We start from the raw sequence: 19,725 nt of genomic DNA, 5'->3' as shown, positions 1-19,725 counted from the left end.
GTGTTATCGTATCGCCTTGAGAGGAAAGTGGCTGTGACAAGCTACAAGGAGGAGTTGAGTGAGAAAGTGACAATGCATTGCTTATGTAACTATACACCACTTTCATTTTCTGACCCCGCGGGGCAAACCGTTGGAAATTTGGTGAGGGGCTTCTGTATTACTGTTTTGGTCACCAGAAGTAAGATGCCTTTTCGCTCTGCCAATTTTCACAGTTGAAACCCGAGCACTGTTGCACCAAGAACTTTATGTGAAGGTGAAAGCCATTTGCTGGCGAGAAGCCGATTGATATTTAACTGACATCGCCAGTACCTGCAACGCCAATTCCACAACCAGATTGGTGCGACTTCAACTGACGACTGCACACACCTTTGTTACAACGAAGTCATCCACACACAGACACACTGTAACTGCTCTTCACTTCAGGCCGACTAACAAATCGACACTCGCAGCCACTCGACGCAATGGCATTTAATTTTGAGCTATTCACGTCACTCAGATTTGATCCCGGTTTATTGGGTATTCCCAAGAGACGTCTGGCAAACGCGGGGTGGAACGCCAAAATGACCTCGCCATACTACATGTTGGACTTCCACCGAGATCGGATGCTGCGAGCCGCTACGCACTGGAAGTGGACTAACGCCATCGAAGCCATTTCAGGCGATAAAGGCTTGCAAAACCTCGTCGATGCTATTGAAGCCTTCTTGAGCCAGTCCGGAAAGGAAAGCCCATTGAGAGTCAAGGTCCTCCTGACATCAAATGGGAAGCTCAGCTGCGAGGCATCGCAGGTGCCGGCTGTGCCATTGCAGAACCTCTTTCCGGAGAGACTTCCACCACCCGGAAGCACCAAGGAAGCAGGGGATCCTTCCGAGGAGCCCCTAATGGAAGTCGTCATTGACGAAGCTGCTACTGTACAATCAGAGTACACCCATTTCAAAACTACCAAGCGGACTATGTACGACACAGCTCGAGACCGTGCAAGTATTGCGCCCACAGATCGCAAAGAAGTTCTACTAGTCAACTCGAGAGACGGCACTGTTATGGAAGGCAGCTTGACCACCCCTTGGTTCTGGAGGAATGGTAGATGGGTCACGCCGCCGGTGTCTGCCGAATATAACCCCGAGACTGGAAGCGGCGGCCAGGACGGGACTACCCGGAGATGGGCCCTTGAAAGGTGAAAACTAAGCCAAATCCCCCAAGTCCATTTTAGCTGCCTTATTGACGATAGTTACAGGAATTTGGCCGTAGAAGAGGAGGTCAAAGCCAGCAGTTTGGTCGATGGCGAGCCATGTTGGGTGAGCAATGGTGTTCGTGGTTTCACCTTTGGCAAGATTCGCGTCAGCGCCGCATGACGAGCTCATATGCTGGGATCTTCGTGATACTTCAAAACAGCTTGATGTATACTGCCATCAAATACTCCTCAAAAATAAGCCAGCCAAATTGAACTAGTTGCGGCTGATACATCAGGTTATGGCGTCAATAGTAACGGCTTACAGGTCCAACTATTCCTCCACTCTCTGATTGGTATGCGTTTTGCTAAGATGTATTTCCGTACACGCATGAAAAAGGAAGATAGATTTGGTGACGGATTAATTCCAAGGTCAAGTTCAGTGACTGAACCGCCAGAAGGCCCCTCTCTCTATCTCTGTCTCTTTTCTCTCTGTGGCTTGGCAGAGTATGCAGGAATCTGGTGTCGATCGGCGCCAAGACGGGTTATGACCCGCTAAGCTAATCCCTGCAATGGAAGTACCGTGCGGCGTCAGTTACATCATTCAGTAGGCGGGGAAGACCTCATCCCATGGCTGTTGCGTTTATAACATCAAATCAAATCAAATCAGTGGCAGTTTTGGCTCACAAGATGTCTCTAGTTTTGCATGTGCCGGTTTTCATTTTAGTTTTGGCCTGTCCTTCAGTTAGTGGGAGTTGGGAAAGGGGTCATTGAGAGTTGGCTTGCCAAAGCTCTTCCACAACATCTCAAAAGTCATAGGTTTGCTCTGCAGCTAGCTACAAGCGCTCCTTTATCCTCTTGTATTTCCAAACGACAGTGTAAACGTTGTTAACAACGGTGCATTCCCCGCTAGTACATTGTTGCCCTAACGAACTGCCTCTTCGGGTTGGGCCGAGGCCGGGTCTCCTCTATCCCTTTTCAAGAGCTCAGAGCACGGGCAAAGCATCCGAATGCGCTGTCACGAAAGCTCCGTTTCAAGCTTGCAGTTAAACTGCCCCACCTACCGTGCCTTGATATGAGCCTACGTATTTCAATGTCGGCATGAGCTTCCTAGTGACAAAACGCCCGGCCTGGTTCAGGCTGGGTTTGTTCAGCTGCCGTCAGCGAAACGCTGCTTCTGACGTTCTATAAGCTGGGCGAGATCCGCCGCCTGAGTTCTCATTGATCCTTTCAGTGACAACTCCTCGTCCATACCAATTGTTTCCACTGTGAGAAATCCAAGTTCTCAGCAAAGCAGCCAGCCCCTCTTATCAATCAACTCGATTGAACCAGGTCATTCAGCTGCTGTCATCCGACCAATCTTCTTGAACCTTACCAAAACTGGCAGCTGCTTAATTGTTGACTTTACCCACCAGCTCGTTTCCTAAAGACGACTGAGCCCGGCTCGACCCCATCGTCCACCATCTTCGCCTAGTGCACAACTACTCTTCCCTTGATCGCAACCTCAAAAAACACCATGGAATCTTTTATGCAAACTCAGGCCAAGCTCAAACAGGATAAGAGTCTTTTCAAAATACCCGCTGTCCTCAACAAGAGTTACAAACGTCATGGCACAAAATCCTATGTTCACTTACTGAACAAGTACAAGTTCGAGCCCACCAAAGCTGGCCCTTATGTCCAAACCAGAAGGATGGCTCAAAGGGGACTTGCCGCTCCTGGTTTCAATGCCCCAATAGGAGGCCGGGTCTCCATGACCAAAGTACTGATGAAAAAGAACGAATCCGGTGACGAGAGCGGAGAGGTGACTGCTGATGACCAGCAATACGATTCGATGTACCTTTGCGAAGTCGCCATCGGTACACCGCCGCAGAAACTCAAGCTGGACTTTGACACTGGATCTTCTGACTTTTGGGTACGTGTTACCAATTGTTGTACGCAACATGCTATCAATAACACCATGACAGGTCTTCTCTACGCAGCTCGACACCTCCCTCCAGTCGAGCCATAACATATTCGACCCTTCCAAGTCTTCTACATTCCAGAAGCTAGACGGTCGCACCTGGAAAATCTCATATGGAGACGGTAGCTCGGCTTCAGGTGATTGCGGTACTGATAAGCTCGTTCTCGGTGGCTTGACTGTCGAGAATCAGACTGTCGAACTCGCGCAGCAGCTCGCGCCCCAGTTCTCGCAGGGGACCGGCGATGGCCTCCTTGGGCTTGCTTTTAGTTCCATCAACACTGTTCAAAGGGATGGCAACTTTCGAGACCCACAGAAGACGCCTGTTGACAACATGATTGCTCAGAAGGACATCCCTCAAGAAGCGGAGCTTTTCACATCAGCATTCTATAGCGAGAGGGATACAGGAGCACCTAGATCGTTCTTTACCTTTGGCTGGATTGATGTAGAGCTCGTCGAAGCTTCGGGCGAGGAAATCCACTGGGCTGATGTTGATAATTCTCAAGGCTTCTGGATGTTTACATCGGAGAGCGCAAAAGTGAATGGCAAAGCCTTGGATAGGAGCGGAAACAAGGCTATTGCTGACACCGGAACGACGCTTGCGCTTTTGTCGGACGAGGTCTGTGAGGCACTTTACGCCGCTATTCCTGGGTCCAAGTACGACGATACCAATCAGGGATATGTCTTTCCCACTAGCACGAAGGTGGATGATCTTCCTGAGTTCAAAGTTGCCGTGGGCGGTAAGGAGTTCACGATTCAGAAGGAGGACCTGGCGTTTGCGCCTGCTGGGGAGGGAATGTGGTATGGCGGTGTTCAGTCGCGAGGGTCCAATGAGTTTGACATACTTGGCGGTGCGTTTTTGAAGTCTATCTATGCTGTAAGTGTTGCAACTGAACGACCTGATGGATGAAACTGACCCGTATCTAGATCTGGAATCAGGGTAGCACAAGGTTCGGGTGTGTTCCGAAGATTGAAAAGACGCAGAACCTAGCAACTATATCAAGCTCGGCTTGAAAGGGTTGCTGAGAATGAATATGAACTCCACTTAGAGATGGTTTCTTCTAGCAGGCCTGGAAGGACACGGATAAATGTGTGTGGCTAGCTGTTGCGTTACTTAGTATGATTTAATACTCAGGTAAAAAAGTAAACAAAGTCAAGACAAATCTGCAGTTAGTTCCCTTGAAATGAATTACGATCAAAGCCCGAGCTTACACCATTTTAAGTTGTCATTTATAGTATGCCAGTGACCAGAATATACAGGAACCTGGTAAACGAGGTGTAAAGTCATTGCAGTAGTAAAACCGGACGGAAGAAAGGGGAAAATGTGACCACAAAGCAGTTAGACTTTCTTCATTGCTTGATATACTTCAGCTTAAATGCTGTCAGTTAGTGTACCTTTCTTCTGCAGAGCTAAGCGACCTCATGAGTGAAGAAGACAATGTCTACAATGAATATTCAGTCACGGTAAGCATTGTTACCCGGTTAGTCATGAATGATTGTCTTGATTACATGCATAGCAGATGGTTTATTCAACGGAGTCGACAACAGCGCTTGTTGAACCATATCCAACGAAAATCGGCAGACATCTCTTTCTTACCCTGTGACCCCACGGAATGACATTGTTTGGCTTGTTCGCGGCCAGAGTACCCACTACATTGTATAATAGCGCTGGGATGAGGTCTGGTATTGAACATAACGCAATTGCATGTGTGGTGGCGTGAGTGTTATTTTGTTGCCCCGGGTCTTGGCGGCCTGTCGTCTGGTCTTACATTGGCTAACCCGTGACAATAGCTCCAAGCGTTTCGGAGCGAGACTATATCATCTTCGTCAATAAAAAGCCACCGGAATGCTGAGTTGCGAGCAGTCAGTTTCTTCACTGAGTGATGTCGACCTATGTCTGTTTAGGGGCATAGAGAAAATCCGGGCTAGTTGGTGAAATTGGGCAGCGACAATCTGAACCGGAAGTTAGGTTCTACTCGGCGCTCATGTTGGGTATTTTGATCATGTGAGAACTCGCAGTTGATGGAGATTAGCTGAGCTAGTCAAGTCGACAGTGCTGGCTCTTAGTTGCGTTGCTCTAGGCGTCAGTTTAGGCTTGTTCATTTCCGGATCACCAGTTGTCATCCCATCCCAGACTTAGGAGGCACATGGTATGCACGCCGAGTAAGGTTCCGTGCGAGGTTGGCCAGATCCTTGACCGTCCCAGCGTCGCAAGACTTGAAACGGTAAGCGGGCACTTCGACTTGGGGTTTAAAGAAGTATCCGATTACCACGCACAGATGGAGCATTACTGGGATAGCTCTATGGTGTTCCAACATGCTAGATATTTTGTGGTGATTGAATATGTCTTTGTGATTTATGGCGGTACAGATTGAGCTGGATAAACGGCAGAAGATAAAAGAGCAGCCGAACATTCAGTACGGAATACTGACTGATATCATGGATGACACCGTGAATTGTTCTACAACGGACGGCCAAACAAGCAATCACGAAACAAATCCAAAAGCGGGCCCCTCGAAGGACTGTGACGCTTCCGGATTGGTGGAGAGGCTATTCTTGGAAGACAATGCATGGATGCTTCACCAAGGCCCCAAGGTTGAATAATGAGGTGGGATTTAGTGGGCGAGAGCTGTCCTCCACAGCGAGCAGGTCCAGTGGTCCAGGTGGGCTAGGCCTCAAGTCGGCCCAAACCAGCGTGGCACGTCCCGGACATCGGTCCCAAGGGTGGGATCCTACTGGCTGGAAACTAACTGGAGGTTTTGGGGGAACACGGGCGCCCAACATACGGAAGCACAGCCAGCACAGCAACGTGCCTCAGCAACTGCTCTGCTCCAGCCACGGGCCAGGCCAACCAGGGGAAGGGAAAAAAAAAAAAATAGCACCACGCTCGAATCTTCTGCCCACCCGTTGCGGTCCGTTTTGTATGTACGTATGTCGGGTGTATGTGTGCATGTGTGTGTGTGCCCGTGTCTAGAACCTGGACCCGTCGCCCGTCGCCCGTCCGCTCCAGTCCAGTGTCTGCCTTTGCTTGTTCCTGTCGTCTGGCCGAAATCCTCCCTCCCTTCTGTTATCACCACCAACTCCACCCCTGCGGTTCCTTCTCGCACCTCTCCTCCGTTTAGACTTCCACCCTTCATCTGCTCTTTCATTAGAAGCAGAGAGGTCAGAGGAGACGATACGGGCCCAGCTCAGCTAGTGCACTGCATTGCGGTTTTTTCCCTCGCTCTGCTCTGCGCTGCAATCAACCTGCCCGACAAGCTGTGTTGCTGCCGTTGCTGTTGCTACTGCTTCTGCCGACGCCGCCGCAACGCCGCAACGCCGCTGTTGTATTTTATTTTTAATACGCCTCTTGGCTATCTGTTTACCCGTCGCCCTCATTCTTCGCCAACCGCAGGGCGGTACTTGCTTTACCCTCTTCCATTTATCACGATACCTGGCAAGCATCGCATGATTCCTTCGACATCATCCCGCCGCTTCCTCTGCTCCCCGAGCATCCCCTGCCCGTCAACCTGAGCATCACCCTGCCACCGAACCAACCCCGACGAAAGGTACAGGCAGCTCCTACCAAGCTTCACCATGGCGGCTCCTCGACGCAGAAAGATTGGTCATCGACGACGCATCGAGGATGAGGAAGACGGAGAGGGTGGACCGGACCAGATCGATCTCGATGATGACTCCATGACCGAAGGTTCCATTATCAGCGACGACCACGACCACGGCAACGATAGCGATACGAGCAACATCGACGAAGCCTCCCCCATTGCCCCGAACGCGAGGAAGTCAGCCGGGAATGGAAATGCAAAGCCTGCTGGCCGCAACCCTTCGGCCCAGACCAACAACCAGGCTCAGGCTGTATCTGATGCCGACGAGATGCTCCAGGGCCTTTCCATCGACAACCATCCCGATGCCGTCCAAGAGGTTCAGCTGGATGACGTTGGTGCATCGCCGCCCAAGTCTTCCGCCCCCCTCATCGTTAGCTCTCACTCATCCCGCCCTACCGAGCCCGTCGGCGAACGTCGCCGTCGGGAGCATGAGGAATACAAGCGGAGAAGAGACGAAGACCCCGCCTTCGTTCCCAACAGAGGGGCCTTCTTTATGCACGACCACCGCCACGCCGGACCCTCTGCCAATGGCTTCCGACCCTTTGGTAGAGGCCGCGGACGTGGTCGGGGCGGAGGCATCGGAGGCCCTTACGCACCGATGAAGTATGCTGCCCAGCAACAATTACCTACTCGTACTCTAGCTAACCCCCTCAGTCAACTACACAGTCCAACTGATCCTCTGACAAGTGGCCAATGGGCTCATGATATGCATGAGGCTATTGCCGACCCGCTACCCTCAAGACAACCAAGGCATCTGCCCGAAGAAGAGGGGCCGGCCAACGGCAACGGCTTCATCCCGACATGCCCGTCCAACCCGACCCCAATCAACAGGACTTTGTCGACCGAGCGACACATCGGTAACGTGCAGGTCAGGGTGTCCCTCCCTGCCATAGGAAAAGGCCCGGCTGCGTTTAGCATGCCAGTCAAACAGTACACCAAACTCCCGGACCACCGTCCGCCTCTGCGTCGCGACAAACCCGTTCGGATCTCCCTGCCCGACAACCCGCCAAAGTATATCTTCCCCGCCGTCGACCGCTCCTTCATCTTCATTCCGCGTGCGATGCGGCCGAACCAGCAGCGAACCCGGGGCAAGCCTCGTTCCGGTCTTGGCTCCATCGGAGGCTTCTCTAGACGGACCAGCGTATTTGGTGGAAGTTACTACGGCAGCGCCTACTCGCCGAGCATTGGTCTTAGTCGGCGCTCATCGTTGGCACCTGATGGACGGGATTACCTCTTCTCGCCCACTGGCTCAGTCATGTCAAGACCACCCATTCCCGTCGAAAACCCCAGACCTGTTGTTCGGCTGCCGCCTGCAAACTACCCTAATCAGCCATTCATTGGGCAGGATGGCATTCCCATGCAGCCAAATGAGACGTCAATCAGCGACTTGCCGCAGCCACAAACGCACCCGTTGCCCCAGAAGCCAGCATTCCAGGAGAACAGACCAAACCAAATTCCTATGCACCAGCCCCGCCCGCAAAAGGCCGTGTCAGTCACTAACATCGAATCACCGACCCTCAATCAAGGTCCGCAGGCATTCCAGCAGGCGTTCCACCAACAGGTTCCTGTGCAGGTGTCTAATGGCATCCCTCAGGAAGCCCACTCACGGCAGCCATCTTACCCCACGCAGCACTCAACTGGTACGCCGTTGTCTCAGATCCCTGAAAGGGCAATCCACGCTGCTCCTTTCCAGCCGAACGCATACCCGCCGCAACAGAATTTCTATAATCAATCTTACCCCATGGTGCAGCATCAACAGCCGTACTACTATCCTGGACAGTACAACGGCAATAATATGGCCCCTTCGGCTCCGTCATTCGTTCCTTCGACACAACACGGCCAGGTCTCGGGTTTCCCTCAACAGGGCCAAGCAGACCCTGCAAGTGCGCAAGCAAACGGACAGGCTGCAGGAGGACCTAACTTGGTTGCTCAGGAGGTCAACGGTATGGTGTACTACTACGATGCGACTCAGCTCCCGCCAATGAACGCCTACCAGGGCTATCAACCTCCTCCGCAATTCGGACCCGGTGCTGGCGGCATGGGCGGAATCACGCCGAGCCCGGATGGTTTCTATTACCAGCAGCCTGCTCCTGGGATGGTTTACTACTCGCAGTAGGATTATGGGCAGCTATCTATCACCATGGTTCCTTCGTTCCCGTAACACCTTCTCCATTATCCTTGTAATTCTCATTGTCGGCTTTTCCGGTCGTCGCTATACCCTCTTCTCGTCGGACGACTGGGCGGGGACAAAGGGGCAGGACGAATTCCACGCAGCGATGGGTGTTGAATTCTCTATGATTGTAGTATTGTTAGGACTAGGGGCGCTCTTGATCCTTGTTGAACCGCACTTTACGTGCGAGGGAATCGTTATCGAGAATTTCGCGAACTCTCCCTTTTTGTTATTTCAACACGCTCGCAAGTATCTGATAGGAAGAAAAGAAAAGAAGGCCATGCGAATTATGGATCAGGAGGGAGGAGAGACGGAAGGGTCAACAGCGCAGGACAGTCTCGAGGTCCCATGGTTTTACAACCCTACACCTTTTCTCGAATTCAAGAAGTTCCTCCCATTCCCAAACCAAACCCTCTTTTTAACCCTTTCCCGAGTTTCCTCTACCATCATTACTACTCCATGCGTTTGGCGTTTTCCGATTTGCAATTTTGTTCTCTTACTTTCTCCGTGTCCATGGTTACAGATGGGGGGTTTTTTATCCGGCGAGGGGGAGGTTCAAACGTGTGCAATGCTTTTCTTCTTTTTGGTCGATTTTTCAAGCGTCTATACATTTTCAAATTCTATGATTACCAACTCCCACGCAAGCTCTACGGGGGAGTTTCGTTACTGTCTCAAAACTCAAACTCGGTCGATGTTTACCTAGACGTTCCTTTCCTTCATTCCTTACTACTGGGGTATAGTCGTTAAGTCCCACCTTTTTATGTGTCCTTATTGTCATGACCGCACGATGCCTAGAATCTTTCCTCTTTACGTCTCTTCTATTTCCCGTTTTGTTTCGAGTCCTAGGTGTGCATGTTGGGACATTGCGATGGAAAAAGTTCTGAATACTTGGATTATGGCAGGCAGAAGGGCGATTGAGAGTCTGTGAAGCGAAGATGACGTCGGGGAGATACTGTTACTTGGATCTGGTGAGGTGGAAGACGGGAGGGTAGATGGCGGAGGGCACCGTCTGGTGGTTGGTTGTCGTTTGGCAACACTGCGATAGTGTATGTCGTCTTGTTCCAGCCGTTAATCTATTTAAAAAATGCCTTTTTTTTTTTTTTTCTTAACCTCTGTGCGGCGAGAACTGGCGTTATAGAAATCGATGATGCTGTGCCAATATGTCTCCCTTTGACGAAATTCAAAGTAAGTTATAAGTGTTTTGTGAACTAGCCACTCCTTTAGGCCAACTACTCTAGTTGAGATTATCTTGCCCTTGCGTGGTGATGCCTGGTTCCGATTTTTTCGTGGATCAGATCAAATTGGGTTTTCTGGCTTTCGAGTCCTGCAGAACCAAATTGGCCTGTTTAGATGGTCTTTTAGAGGAGAGACACCGAGCAGGGGTAATAGATGGCCAGCACCCTAACGGGAGCTCGGGGGGTCTTATAATGGTTGAGTATGCTGAATGGAGGAAGACGGGGCATAGGAAGTCTTCAGGTCAACCAAGACTTCCATATGGGAAGCGATTTAATTTTTATCAGAACTGTTCTTCTACCTTGGATGGAAATTGCTACTCATAATCATTTCTCTCCCTCTCTCTGCGGTTCGGCCAAACTAATAACTCCCTCTGCATCAACATCACAACCTATCCAGTTGAACGTGTACTTGATGAGAAGGAGGGTTTTGCGAATGGTCGAGATACATCCCTGTGAAGACTTACAAATCTATCATCTCCCAATTGTAATATAATGCTCATAGGAAGCTCGGTTTCTAACGCCTGCTGTTGCTACTCGTGTGATATTGCGGAAGGTAGCTCGAGACTCAACTGCAATGCCAGAAAAGCTGAGTTACAAGATATCCTGCATCTTGCCAGCTTCTCCTTGACACAGGGATTTTTGGTTTATATATATCTACGTGCGTAAATTAATATCTTTGGTGGCCAGGTGACGCCATTCTTCGAAGTCTCAATACGCTGTGAATTGTCACTTGGATCCACGCTCATACTTCTCTTATGAACAACCCGACTCCGTTTACATTAAGATGTACTCGCCAGGATACATTGTTGCATACAATTTCCGCACTTTGTTGGTAGATAAGGTTCTCTGAAAGAGGGGTTTAAAATAGCCAAGAGCATTGGCAACATACAAAATGGAAAGAGTGATGAATGATTGAATATAAAATGAACCCAGAAGGTGACCATCCACACAGAACGAAGATCCATACCAATCACTGGTATGCACGCTTAATATTCCGGACGCAAACCGTACAGCATACCTGCAGTTCTCCGCGCTAGTTTGAGAACTCGCAGTATTTACGATATAATGACGGTAGACGAGCGTCAAAGCATGGTTGGGTGACAGCTTCCTTATGCTTGACAACATCGAATAACAATACATGATTCTGAAGGCGGCATCGGTGAAGAAAACCTGATGGGCGGGGATACTGCATGCCCATCCCTTAGGGAAGCTAATCAGATCAGGTCACCAGCTGTGTGCTGAGACATAGCTCACACAATGGGCACAAAGAACAAGTTCCATCTTACGATCGAGGAGACAACAACCGGTAGTAAGTTAGGTCGGGTTGACAGGAAGCCGACATGATCCAAGACCAATTTCGAACATTGCTTTAGAAAGTGAAATGTCATGACGTTTCCTAGCATACAAGACTGCCGACATCACTCTTCTGTTGGAAGCCCGCCGCCATAGGTGAGCGAGCCAGCTTACACCGCGACGTCATGCGGCTGAAGGGGGGAGGGAGCCGGGGGTCTCACCTCGAGCTTTAGTGGCGCACAATGTGTGGCTCATTCTGTTACGTAGGCTTTCAACTTGCTTCCTGGGAAGGGATATTCACGTCTCGGGGTTTTTTGAGACCTGGGCCTCATTTCAATCTAGTAATCTAGGTATGCTCGTGTATGAGACAAATGCTATTGACTCTGGCGTCTGGGAATTCTGGTCCCTTAGAATCATAAGTCTGCTGCACATCTGACGTGGCATATGCCGCCTTTCGTTTGAGTGACTCTGGCTAACGCGTGCAGGTGGAAGAGACATTTGAACGAATGAAAGCCATGGTATCACTTCTGTTGGAATATAGAATAGGATGGGGAAAGATGTAGGCTTGCAGGGTTCTGGTTGGCAACTGGCCTAGCAAGTCTGGAACCGTCGGTCGTCTGGCTAGTTTTTGGACGCTGATGAGTGAGCTAGGCAGTTTGATCGTCACTATGAAGCTCCCTAACGAGATGTCAGTCCGAGGCAACACAACTTTACAGTGTTCTCATTACCACCATCAGCAAAATGGCCGCCGACCCAGGCTCATACGCAGACAGCAAAGGGTGTTACCAGGCGGACGCTGCGGGTTAACTGGAGCAGTAAGTCAGGCAGAGACATCCTATTTTTAATATTCCATTGCCCGCCATGCAGTTCGAAGATTGGTGATCGAATGCGTAATCGAGGTACGTACACTCACAACTACCCACTTTGCCAGTGGAAGGCAACAATGCTTCGGAATAGCTTACTAGAAGCTAGATGCTTGTGTCCCATCCAGGCACAAGGAACACGCGTTCGTGCGGTTGCGGTGGTAGCCCACCCCCTCCTCTGCCCGAGTCTTATATTCTGAAACAAGCCAATCGTTTGCGACGGGGATATCTTCTCTTTCTTTTTCGCCTCTTCCATGATGAAGGGCCACTTGAAGAAAGGAACAATGACATGACGTATCTAGGAAAGCCTGGAGCACTTTCTTTATTGGTTGACTCCCCGCAACGGGCCAAGGTTGGATTTGATCCGCTGTAACCTTCTGGCAATTTATGGGATGATTTATGGTGAGATTGATTTCGAAGCCAGAGGCTTCCTTTGTCTGTGCCTTGCTTGACGTTTACCTCTATCTAGACATTGGATGGTTAATGGGCTGCGACGGCGGGGTAAAAGGGGAAAAGTATCCGGTCCAAGGTAGGCAAGGGGGTCGGCTTCAAAGATTAGAACCTCGGGTCCGGAGTGGGGTTTCTCCTGCCCGAACTGCCCGTAGAGAACACCCTAGCAGATGTAACTCTGTACACGCCTTTTACACTTTTAGGCTCCAGGCATATCGAGGTGTCTCGAAAATGCCGTGAATTATAGACACTTTCTGGGCGGGGCGGTGATCTGGTGAACTCTGATGAAAAGGGAAAAGGCGGGGGTTGAGTTCGCATGACTAGCAATCAGCGTGGACTAATGAGGTAGCAAGTGGTGTAGGCGTTCGATAACAGCACTCAAGGCAACTTGCTGCCCAAGAGTTTGCAGTGGAAGATGAATGGCTAGCACAAGCAACATGGCAAGCTGCACTCTCGGACCTTTAGGGCCGTGGTCTAGGTCTTTGATCGCGTCCTGCTTCTCCCCGCCCTCTGCCGATCTCAACCAGCAAGCCAGCCAGCCAGCCAGCCAGCCAGCCGCCAAACACTAAATGCTTGCTCACCGAGAGCTCCCCCGCCTCTGTTGGAGCTCCCTCGTTGGGTGGCCGCCGGCGCCATGAATCCTATTGAACGACAGGCCGTCGTGTCCATTTTGCCCCTTTTACTGGTATCTTTGGGAGGTGGGTGTTTACACGAACGAGCTTTTGAGTGCGCCGCTACTTGCAGATCTTACACGAGCACTTGCCATTCATAGTAGGGAGGGTAATACAAGGCTGGCGTTCACCTGTATAGTGGCCCGAGGGACGCATTGCCCACTCAATTTTTTTTTTTTTTTTGGCAAGGAATAACAGTTAGAAAGTAACGAGGGGGAGGGTTCCGTCGCTGGGAAGATGACGGCAATGCTGGGTGCCAAGACGAAGCCAGGTAGGGCCAACTAGAGTAGCTTGATTCGCTGGCTGCTGCTTGGCCGGGTGGCCTGTCAGGTCATTGAGTTCCTAGATGGTTTCTAGATCTGCAACGGAAGAAGGGACCACGTGAGCGAGTCAAGACACTGGGCCGCCATTTCCTGGCTTGCTTGTCGGTTGCACTTTGCCTCGTCCTCCCTCACTGGTTGCAATAAGCCTATGGAGACCACGGGATTGCGTGCTGCTTATGTCGCCGCAGTGATTCACGGACTGGCCAGACTATTCTGTTTAGATAAGTGGATGATGATTGATGCGTTGAGCAATAGGGCGGCTCAGGTGATGGGTGAACAGACTCTCCTGAGTCTTGGAGCCTCGAAAACCCGCCCCTCCCGCGTCGTTCTCCTCCGATCGAGACCGCCCAACCTACCGGCTCGCTAGGATCGGATGCGGTAGCGGTAGCGGTAGCGATAGTTGCATGAGGCTGGTATTCTGCAGAGCGTTTGTTGGTATTCAACGCATCAAATGCAATGGTCATCTCTGTGACCTTGACCCTCATTTCTGCGGTGCACTAGCATTTGTTGCATATTGCATAGTCTATTGCGAGACTGCACACCTGCTAGGCATCTCCAGCACAGGACATACTTGGGCACTTTCTCTCCCACTTCTCAAGCATATGGGGCTGGAAGTCGGTGAAGTCGGGGGCGGGTAATGCTATCTTTCCGTTGCAGAGAGTGACCGACTATGCAACTATGCAGCAACTTCTTTCTCAGGAACTACGATTCGCTGCATAATTGCTCCGTATCACCGGGCCGGCCGAGTTGAGAGTGGGCGAGCCAGCATGATGACATAGCACGTCTGAACGCTGGGTGCCATTGTGTAAGAGGAGAGTACAAATGGATGAAAAATTAAGGAGCCCGGAGGCTCTTCCCACCAAGCCGCGCAGTCCGGCGAACGAACCCCTAAGGAAAACTCTTTGCCTGGTTTTGCATTGTTGTAGAGAGTAAACATGGGAATATTTGCGGCGAGGCTCCAGCTCGCCTCATTCCGAGTCTTGTGTTTGCAGGGCAGTCCCCCGTCATGTGCCAATGAGCACTGGGTATGGCGTCTTACCCAGGGTAGTTCGTACCCAGAAAAAAAGGAAAAAGAGTCAGGCTGGGGGGCGTGCATGTGTGAATCCTAGTGGCCGAGGGGTGAGAAAGGGAAAAAAGGAGGCAAAGATAGGAAGGATTCATGTTCCGGATGGTCATTTTTGGAGGACTTCGTCAGGGACATGGTGGCTTGCCAGTAGTCCGCCTCTGTCTGCCTGGTTAAGGCGAAATGGCGAGATGGCGAAGGCGGAGGGAGGCGATATCGGTGACTCGAGCGGTTCATCCCACAGAATATTTTGGACAGCGTAAGAATTGAAGGTCGAGGTTGAGGGAGGCGAAGAAGGCCGAGGACAGATTCCATTACCTCCGTTGTGAGAGTGGTCTTCATCCTGCCTGACCGCCTCTTTCGAGCTTGTTCCATGGTGATTATTCAATCCTCATGTGTCCACCAAACTGAGCTGAGCTGTCTCTAGGCTGCCTAGCTGTAGGTTACTTGTCCGCCTGTTCCTGCCTGTAGTGACATGTGAGTAGTCGTGGGTTTCCGAAGGGCGAACATGGATGGCAAGGACAGAGGGCGTTTGCCAGATGCTAAAGCAGAGACGGCGTGCGACTTGAAGGGTACTAGGTAGACCTTACACCTGGACTTGGTCGAAGTTAGTGGTGTCTCGGCTGTCCTTCGACGAAGGCTATCTCCGCAAGCGTACTCCTTCCCAGCCGTCACCGCCGAGGGAAGGTCCCTTGGAAAACCAGTTCGCACCTTTCGCACTTGGGCAGGGGGTGGAAGTACCGTTCCGTGCCTGTGCCTCTTCCATCAGTGGCCAACTAACTACAATATCTGAACGGTGTGGAAGGGTCACCGCAACGCAGAAAAGGTACCACCGTACCTCCCCAGAAGTAAAACCATCCCAGCCAACCACATTAACACTAGTGCTTCCTTGCCCCTCTCTTTTCTTTGCCTGGGGAAGGCCAGCGGTCGGAATGCAAGGGTATCCACCCAGCACCTTCGACATTCACACCGGTTAGCTCACTGAGGGATGTGAAGTGGGAGGGTACCGACTGACATGGAACCCGCCAATCCTAGCTCCAGCGGGTGGGAATGACGCTATCTCTTTCCTGCCTGCCTGCCATTCACTGCCTGGACGGTCCCTTTGGTCCTGCTTGCCGTTCCCTCCCCTCCGCCCACTACGGTTTCGGCTTCGCTGTCGACTGGTTGTACATAAGTGGCCCCCAGTCCCCTCCCTGGTACCACATCTAGGTCACCTGCAGGAGCTGTTTGTTTGTTGCTGCTTCTTCCCCCCATTACCGTTCCGCACCGCGACGCACCAGTCGAGGCCGATACCCTGACACCTTCCAGAGACAGAGACGCATCATCCGCCTAGCCTCCCCACCTGGCACCTCCACCTCCACCCTCTCAGGACCCAAGCCCAGTCTTGCTCTGGTCTCTCCTTCCTCGTCTGCTCACCTTCTTTCTCCACCTGACGACTGATCCCCATCATCCTTTAAGTCACTATCTCTCCCACACCTTCCATCCATTTATCCACTGTCCAGCTTTCCGTCTTTCACGACTGATTTACTTCTACTCCTTTTTCTCTTTCCCAATTTTAACTCACAATCAATTGTCGACGCCTACACATAGGCTCCGACAGGTCTCAGCCAGCACAAGAGAGCATCTTCTACCCCGACCGAGCGAGCCTCGTGCACTGTGCTTAGCCGCTCAGCCCGTGAAACACCCGTAGGAGCCGTCGTCCCCTCCCCGCCGGCCGACGGCGAGCTTGTCACCAATAGTTCAGAAATCGTTATCATCATCAGTCAAGATGGCTTCCAACAACACAACATCGCCAGACACGCAGGTCACCCTGAAGATCAACTTCGAGGGAATGACTCGCCGCCACAAGCTGCCACTGCGTGATATGGGACCCAGCACCCTTGAAGAGAGAGTACGTCATTTCTCCTACTCCCACTGCCTTAAGGCGCTGCTCTTCTCGATCAAGTTCTATGCGGTTTCTCGCCATATCTTATTATGATAGAGACTGGGCTTATCGTGAATGCTGCTACAAACTACTCGAAATTCTGTGCGTTTGAATATCTGGCTGACCTCTGGTTCCAACACAGGTTCGCTCTCTTCTTGCCCTCAGCCAAGACGTCGATGTTGTTCTGAAAAGATATTCAGACTCGGCTGGTTCATACATAACCCTCGACAAGCAAAACGTTTCCGTTTATAAGCAGCTCTATCGCGCCGCTAAGGCCAAGCAAAAGCTCAAGCTCCGTGTCACCAAAGTGGCCGAGGAGAAGATGGCTCCCAGGCCAGTATCTGTCGAAGACGTTCCGGAGCCCAGTACCCCGGCCGCTGAGCCCAAGATTGAGGAGCAACCACAGCATTCCGAGCCAATCTCTGTGCAGCCGCTGGTTGATTTGAGGCAGTCCACTCATGTTGAGCCCAAGAAGGAACTACCAAGTAGTGATACAGGCCTCGACTTTGAGGCCTCTATCCTTGCTTCTCTCCTCAGAAGACATGCCAAGATCAATGATGAGCAGACCCCACCAAACCCCGACATTCCTGTTTCTGAGGGTATCACCGCCCGTGATCAGTGGTTCGCCAACGCCGCTGCTCCCGAAGCTACGCCGACAAGGTCTTCTTGGGGCCGTTGCCCTGCTTTGGCACACCCCAGCACCAACTTCGCCGTGTGCTGCAACAGCTGTGACCAAACGGTTCCTGATGCCCATTATCACTGCTCAACTTGCGACGACGGCGATTTTGACCTGTGCCAAAACTGCGTCGACCAGGGCATTACCTGCTATGGTGCCGACCATTGGCTTATTAAGCGTGTTGTCAAGAACGGTGTGATCATCAACAGCACAACGGAGACCATCGCTCCCAAGACCAAGCCCAAGGCTAAGGAGCCCACCAAGGAACCAGTCAGGGTTTCCGAGCTCCAACAGCTTCTCCCCGACCGAATTCTCCCCGTTTTCAGCGCTGCCATGTACAGCATGCGTACTTGCAACTGCTGCGTCACCGAGCTCCCTGAGTCTAGCTTCCTCCACTGCACTAGTTGCGAGGATTTCGATTTGTGCCACGCCTGTTTCGAAAAGGATCTTCACGGCCACAATCCCAAGCATCCCTTTGTGCCCGCCGTCGAAGGTGCCCACGTCCCCAGCCACATTCAGGTCAAGCTTTCTCCTGGCCGTAACCAGAGCCACAATGCCATTTGTGACGGCTGTGACAAGTACATTGCCGGTGTCCGCCACAAGTGTCTTGACTGCCCTGACTGGGACTATTGCGCTGACTGCATCGTGAACTCCAAATTCGTTCACCCCAATCACCGCTTCGTGCCTATTTACGAGCCTCTGGAAGAGGTCCGCAGCCGTGCTGTTAGCCGCTCTGTCCATTTCGGCATTTGCTGCGACGGCCCTCTGTGTGCCCGCGCTCACAACGCGCCCACCTATATTAGCGGCGTTCGCTACAAGTGCACCGTGTGCCACGACACTGATTTCTGTGCTAACTGCGAAGCTAGCCCAGCTAACACCCACAACAAGACTCACCCTCTTGTTAAGTTTAAGACGCCTGTTCGTCACGTCACCGTCACCACCACTGGCGAGCGCGGCGATGGTCAACGCATGCAACAGATGGGTGACCGTGGCATCCGCCGCACCAGCTCCCGTTCTACCGAGACTACCGCTAATGCTTCCATCAACACTGTCCAGACTGTTGTTGACGTGAAGCCTACCGAACCAGCTGTCAAGGAGGAGGTTGTCGAAAAGACAACCGAGCCGGTGCCTGAAATGAAGAAGGTGCCGGAAGTAAAGAAGGAAGTTATTGAAGAGAAGCCCGCACTTCCCATTGCCGAGAAGCCCATCACCGAGCAGGATCTTGCAGCTGTCTTCGTCCGTGATACCGTTGCTGACGGCACCATTCTGCCGCCTAACCACGTGTTTGAGCAGACCTGGGTCCTTCGCAACGATGGCGAGGTCGCTTGGCCCGCTGGATGCTCGGTCAAGTTTGTTGGTGGTGACTACATGGGCCACGTCGACTCTAACCACCCCGCTGGTATTTCCGAGCTTGTCTCCGCTTCTGAGTCTACAGTCTGCTACGCACCTCTTGCTCCAGGCCAAGAATTCGCCTTCAACGTTCTCCTCCGTACTCCTGCTCGCGAGGGCAAGATCATCTCCTACTGGCGTTTGACAACCAAGGACGGTCTGAAGTTTGGTCACAGACTTTGGTGCGATGTCAGCGTTCAGGCCCCTAAGCCTGTCGTTGAGGAGGCGAAGGAGGTTCCTACCGAAATGCAGAGCAGCAACATGATCTTCCCCAAGTTGGAGAAAGAGTCCCCGGTTTCCAGCATCCACCAGGAAGTTAAGTCCGAGGCCTCTCCCGCTCCCGCTAGTAGCTCCGAGGCGGAGGATTTCGAGGATTGCGCTGAGGACGATGAGTGGGATGCTTCGGACGACGGCTTCATGACGGATGAGGAATACGACATTCTGGACGCCTCGGATGAGGAGTTCCTTGAGGAACAGCAAAGGAGACTCAGGAAGTAAAGTCACTGGCTTTCGAGTTTCTTTTCCCCACTGAATTAGGAGTGATTGGCGATTCTTTTTAAGGGTTCTGGATTTCCTTGTATGTCTCATTTTCACAGGGTTATTGGGGGGATTTGCTTTTTATTTGGAACCTGTCTCAACGGCAGTGAAGCGGTAGCCGGTGGGTAGGTTATGCACTGAGCGGCCTTCACCACCACATATACGTGAGGGACCGATCACTCGTCTCTTAGGTTGGTCGAGACGACGCTCGTTTCCATGACGCTCTTCATGACAGATTACAGATTGGTACTTGTAGGTTTTAGGCAGCAAACAATTGTGACTACTCTAGCTTGTATGAAACAACATACATCTATCTGCACAAAGACGTTGGTGAAATGTGGCCAATATGTTCAGCTTGAAAATTGTTAGTCACCCGTTTGAGAGTCTTCGTTGTCTGGCGTTGCTGC

At 51.7% G+C, this 19,725-nt stretch overlaps 4 protein-coding genes across 4 annotated transcripts; all 4 read left to right on the top strand.

The window, feature by feature from the left end:
* Positions 1–461: 461 nt before the first annotated feature.
* On the top strand, positions 462–1,349 carry CTRU02_200287 (aminodeoxychorismate lyase; the record flags this gene model as incomplete). Its single annotated transcript, XM_036718288.1, has 2 exons — positions 462–1,171; positions 1,232–1,349. 2 exons carry the CDS (start codon positions 462–464, stop codon positions 1,347–1,349), a joined length of 828 nt encoding a protein of 275 aa, XP_036589288.1.
* Positions 1,350–2,681: 1,332 nt separating this feature from the next.
* On the top strand, positions 2,682–4,136 carry CTRU02_200286 (aspartic endopeptidase; the record flags this gene model as incomplete). The annotated part of the gene is made up of 3 exons (XM_036718287.1): positions 2,682–3,077; positions 3,130–3,999; positions 4,050–4,136. The coding sequence occupies 3 exons, from the start codon at positions 2,682–2,684 to the stop codon at positions 4,134–4,136; spliced, it is 1,353 nt and encodes a 450-aa protein (XP_036589287.1).
* Positions 4,137–6,698: 2,562 nt separating this feature from the next.
* CTRU02_200285 (uncharacterized protein) lies at positions 6,699–8,840 on the top strand (the record flags this gene model as incomplete). The annotated part of the gene is made up of 1 exon (XM_070203665.1): positions 6,699–8,840. The coding sequence occupies one exon, from the start codon at positions 6,699–6,701 to the stop codon at positions 8,838–8,840; it is 2,142 nt and encodes a 713-aa protein (XP_070062247.1).
* Positions 8,841–16,560: 7,720 nt separating this feature from the next.
* Positions 16,561–19,279, top strand: CTRU02_200284 (zz type zinc finger domain-containing protein; the record flags this gene model as incomplete). Its single annotated transcript, XM_036718284.1, has 2 exons — positions 16,561–16,683; positions 16,859–19,279. 2 exons carry the CDS (start codon positions 16,561–16,563, stop codon positions 19,277–19,279), a joined length of 2,544 nt encoding a protein of 847 aa, XP_036589284.1.
* Between the last annotated feature and the right edge of the window lie 446 nt (positions 19,280–19,725).

Source organism: Colletotrichum truncatum, assembly GCF_014235925.2.
Source record: "Colletotrichum truncatum strain CMES1059 chromosome Unknown Contig_0001, whole genome shotgun sequence".
Lineage (NCBI taxonomy): Eukaryota > Fungi > Ascomycota > Sordariomycetes > Glomerellales > Glomerellaceae > Colletotrichum > Colletotrichum truncatum.
Note: the sequence above shows the minus strand (reverse complement) of the source record. Positions and strands in the feature narration are given on the sequence as shown.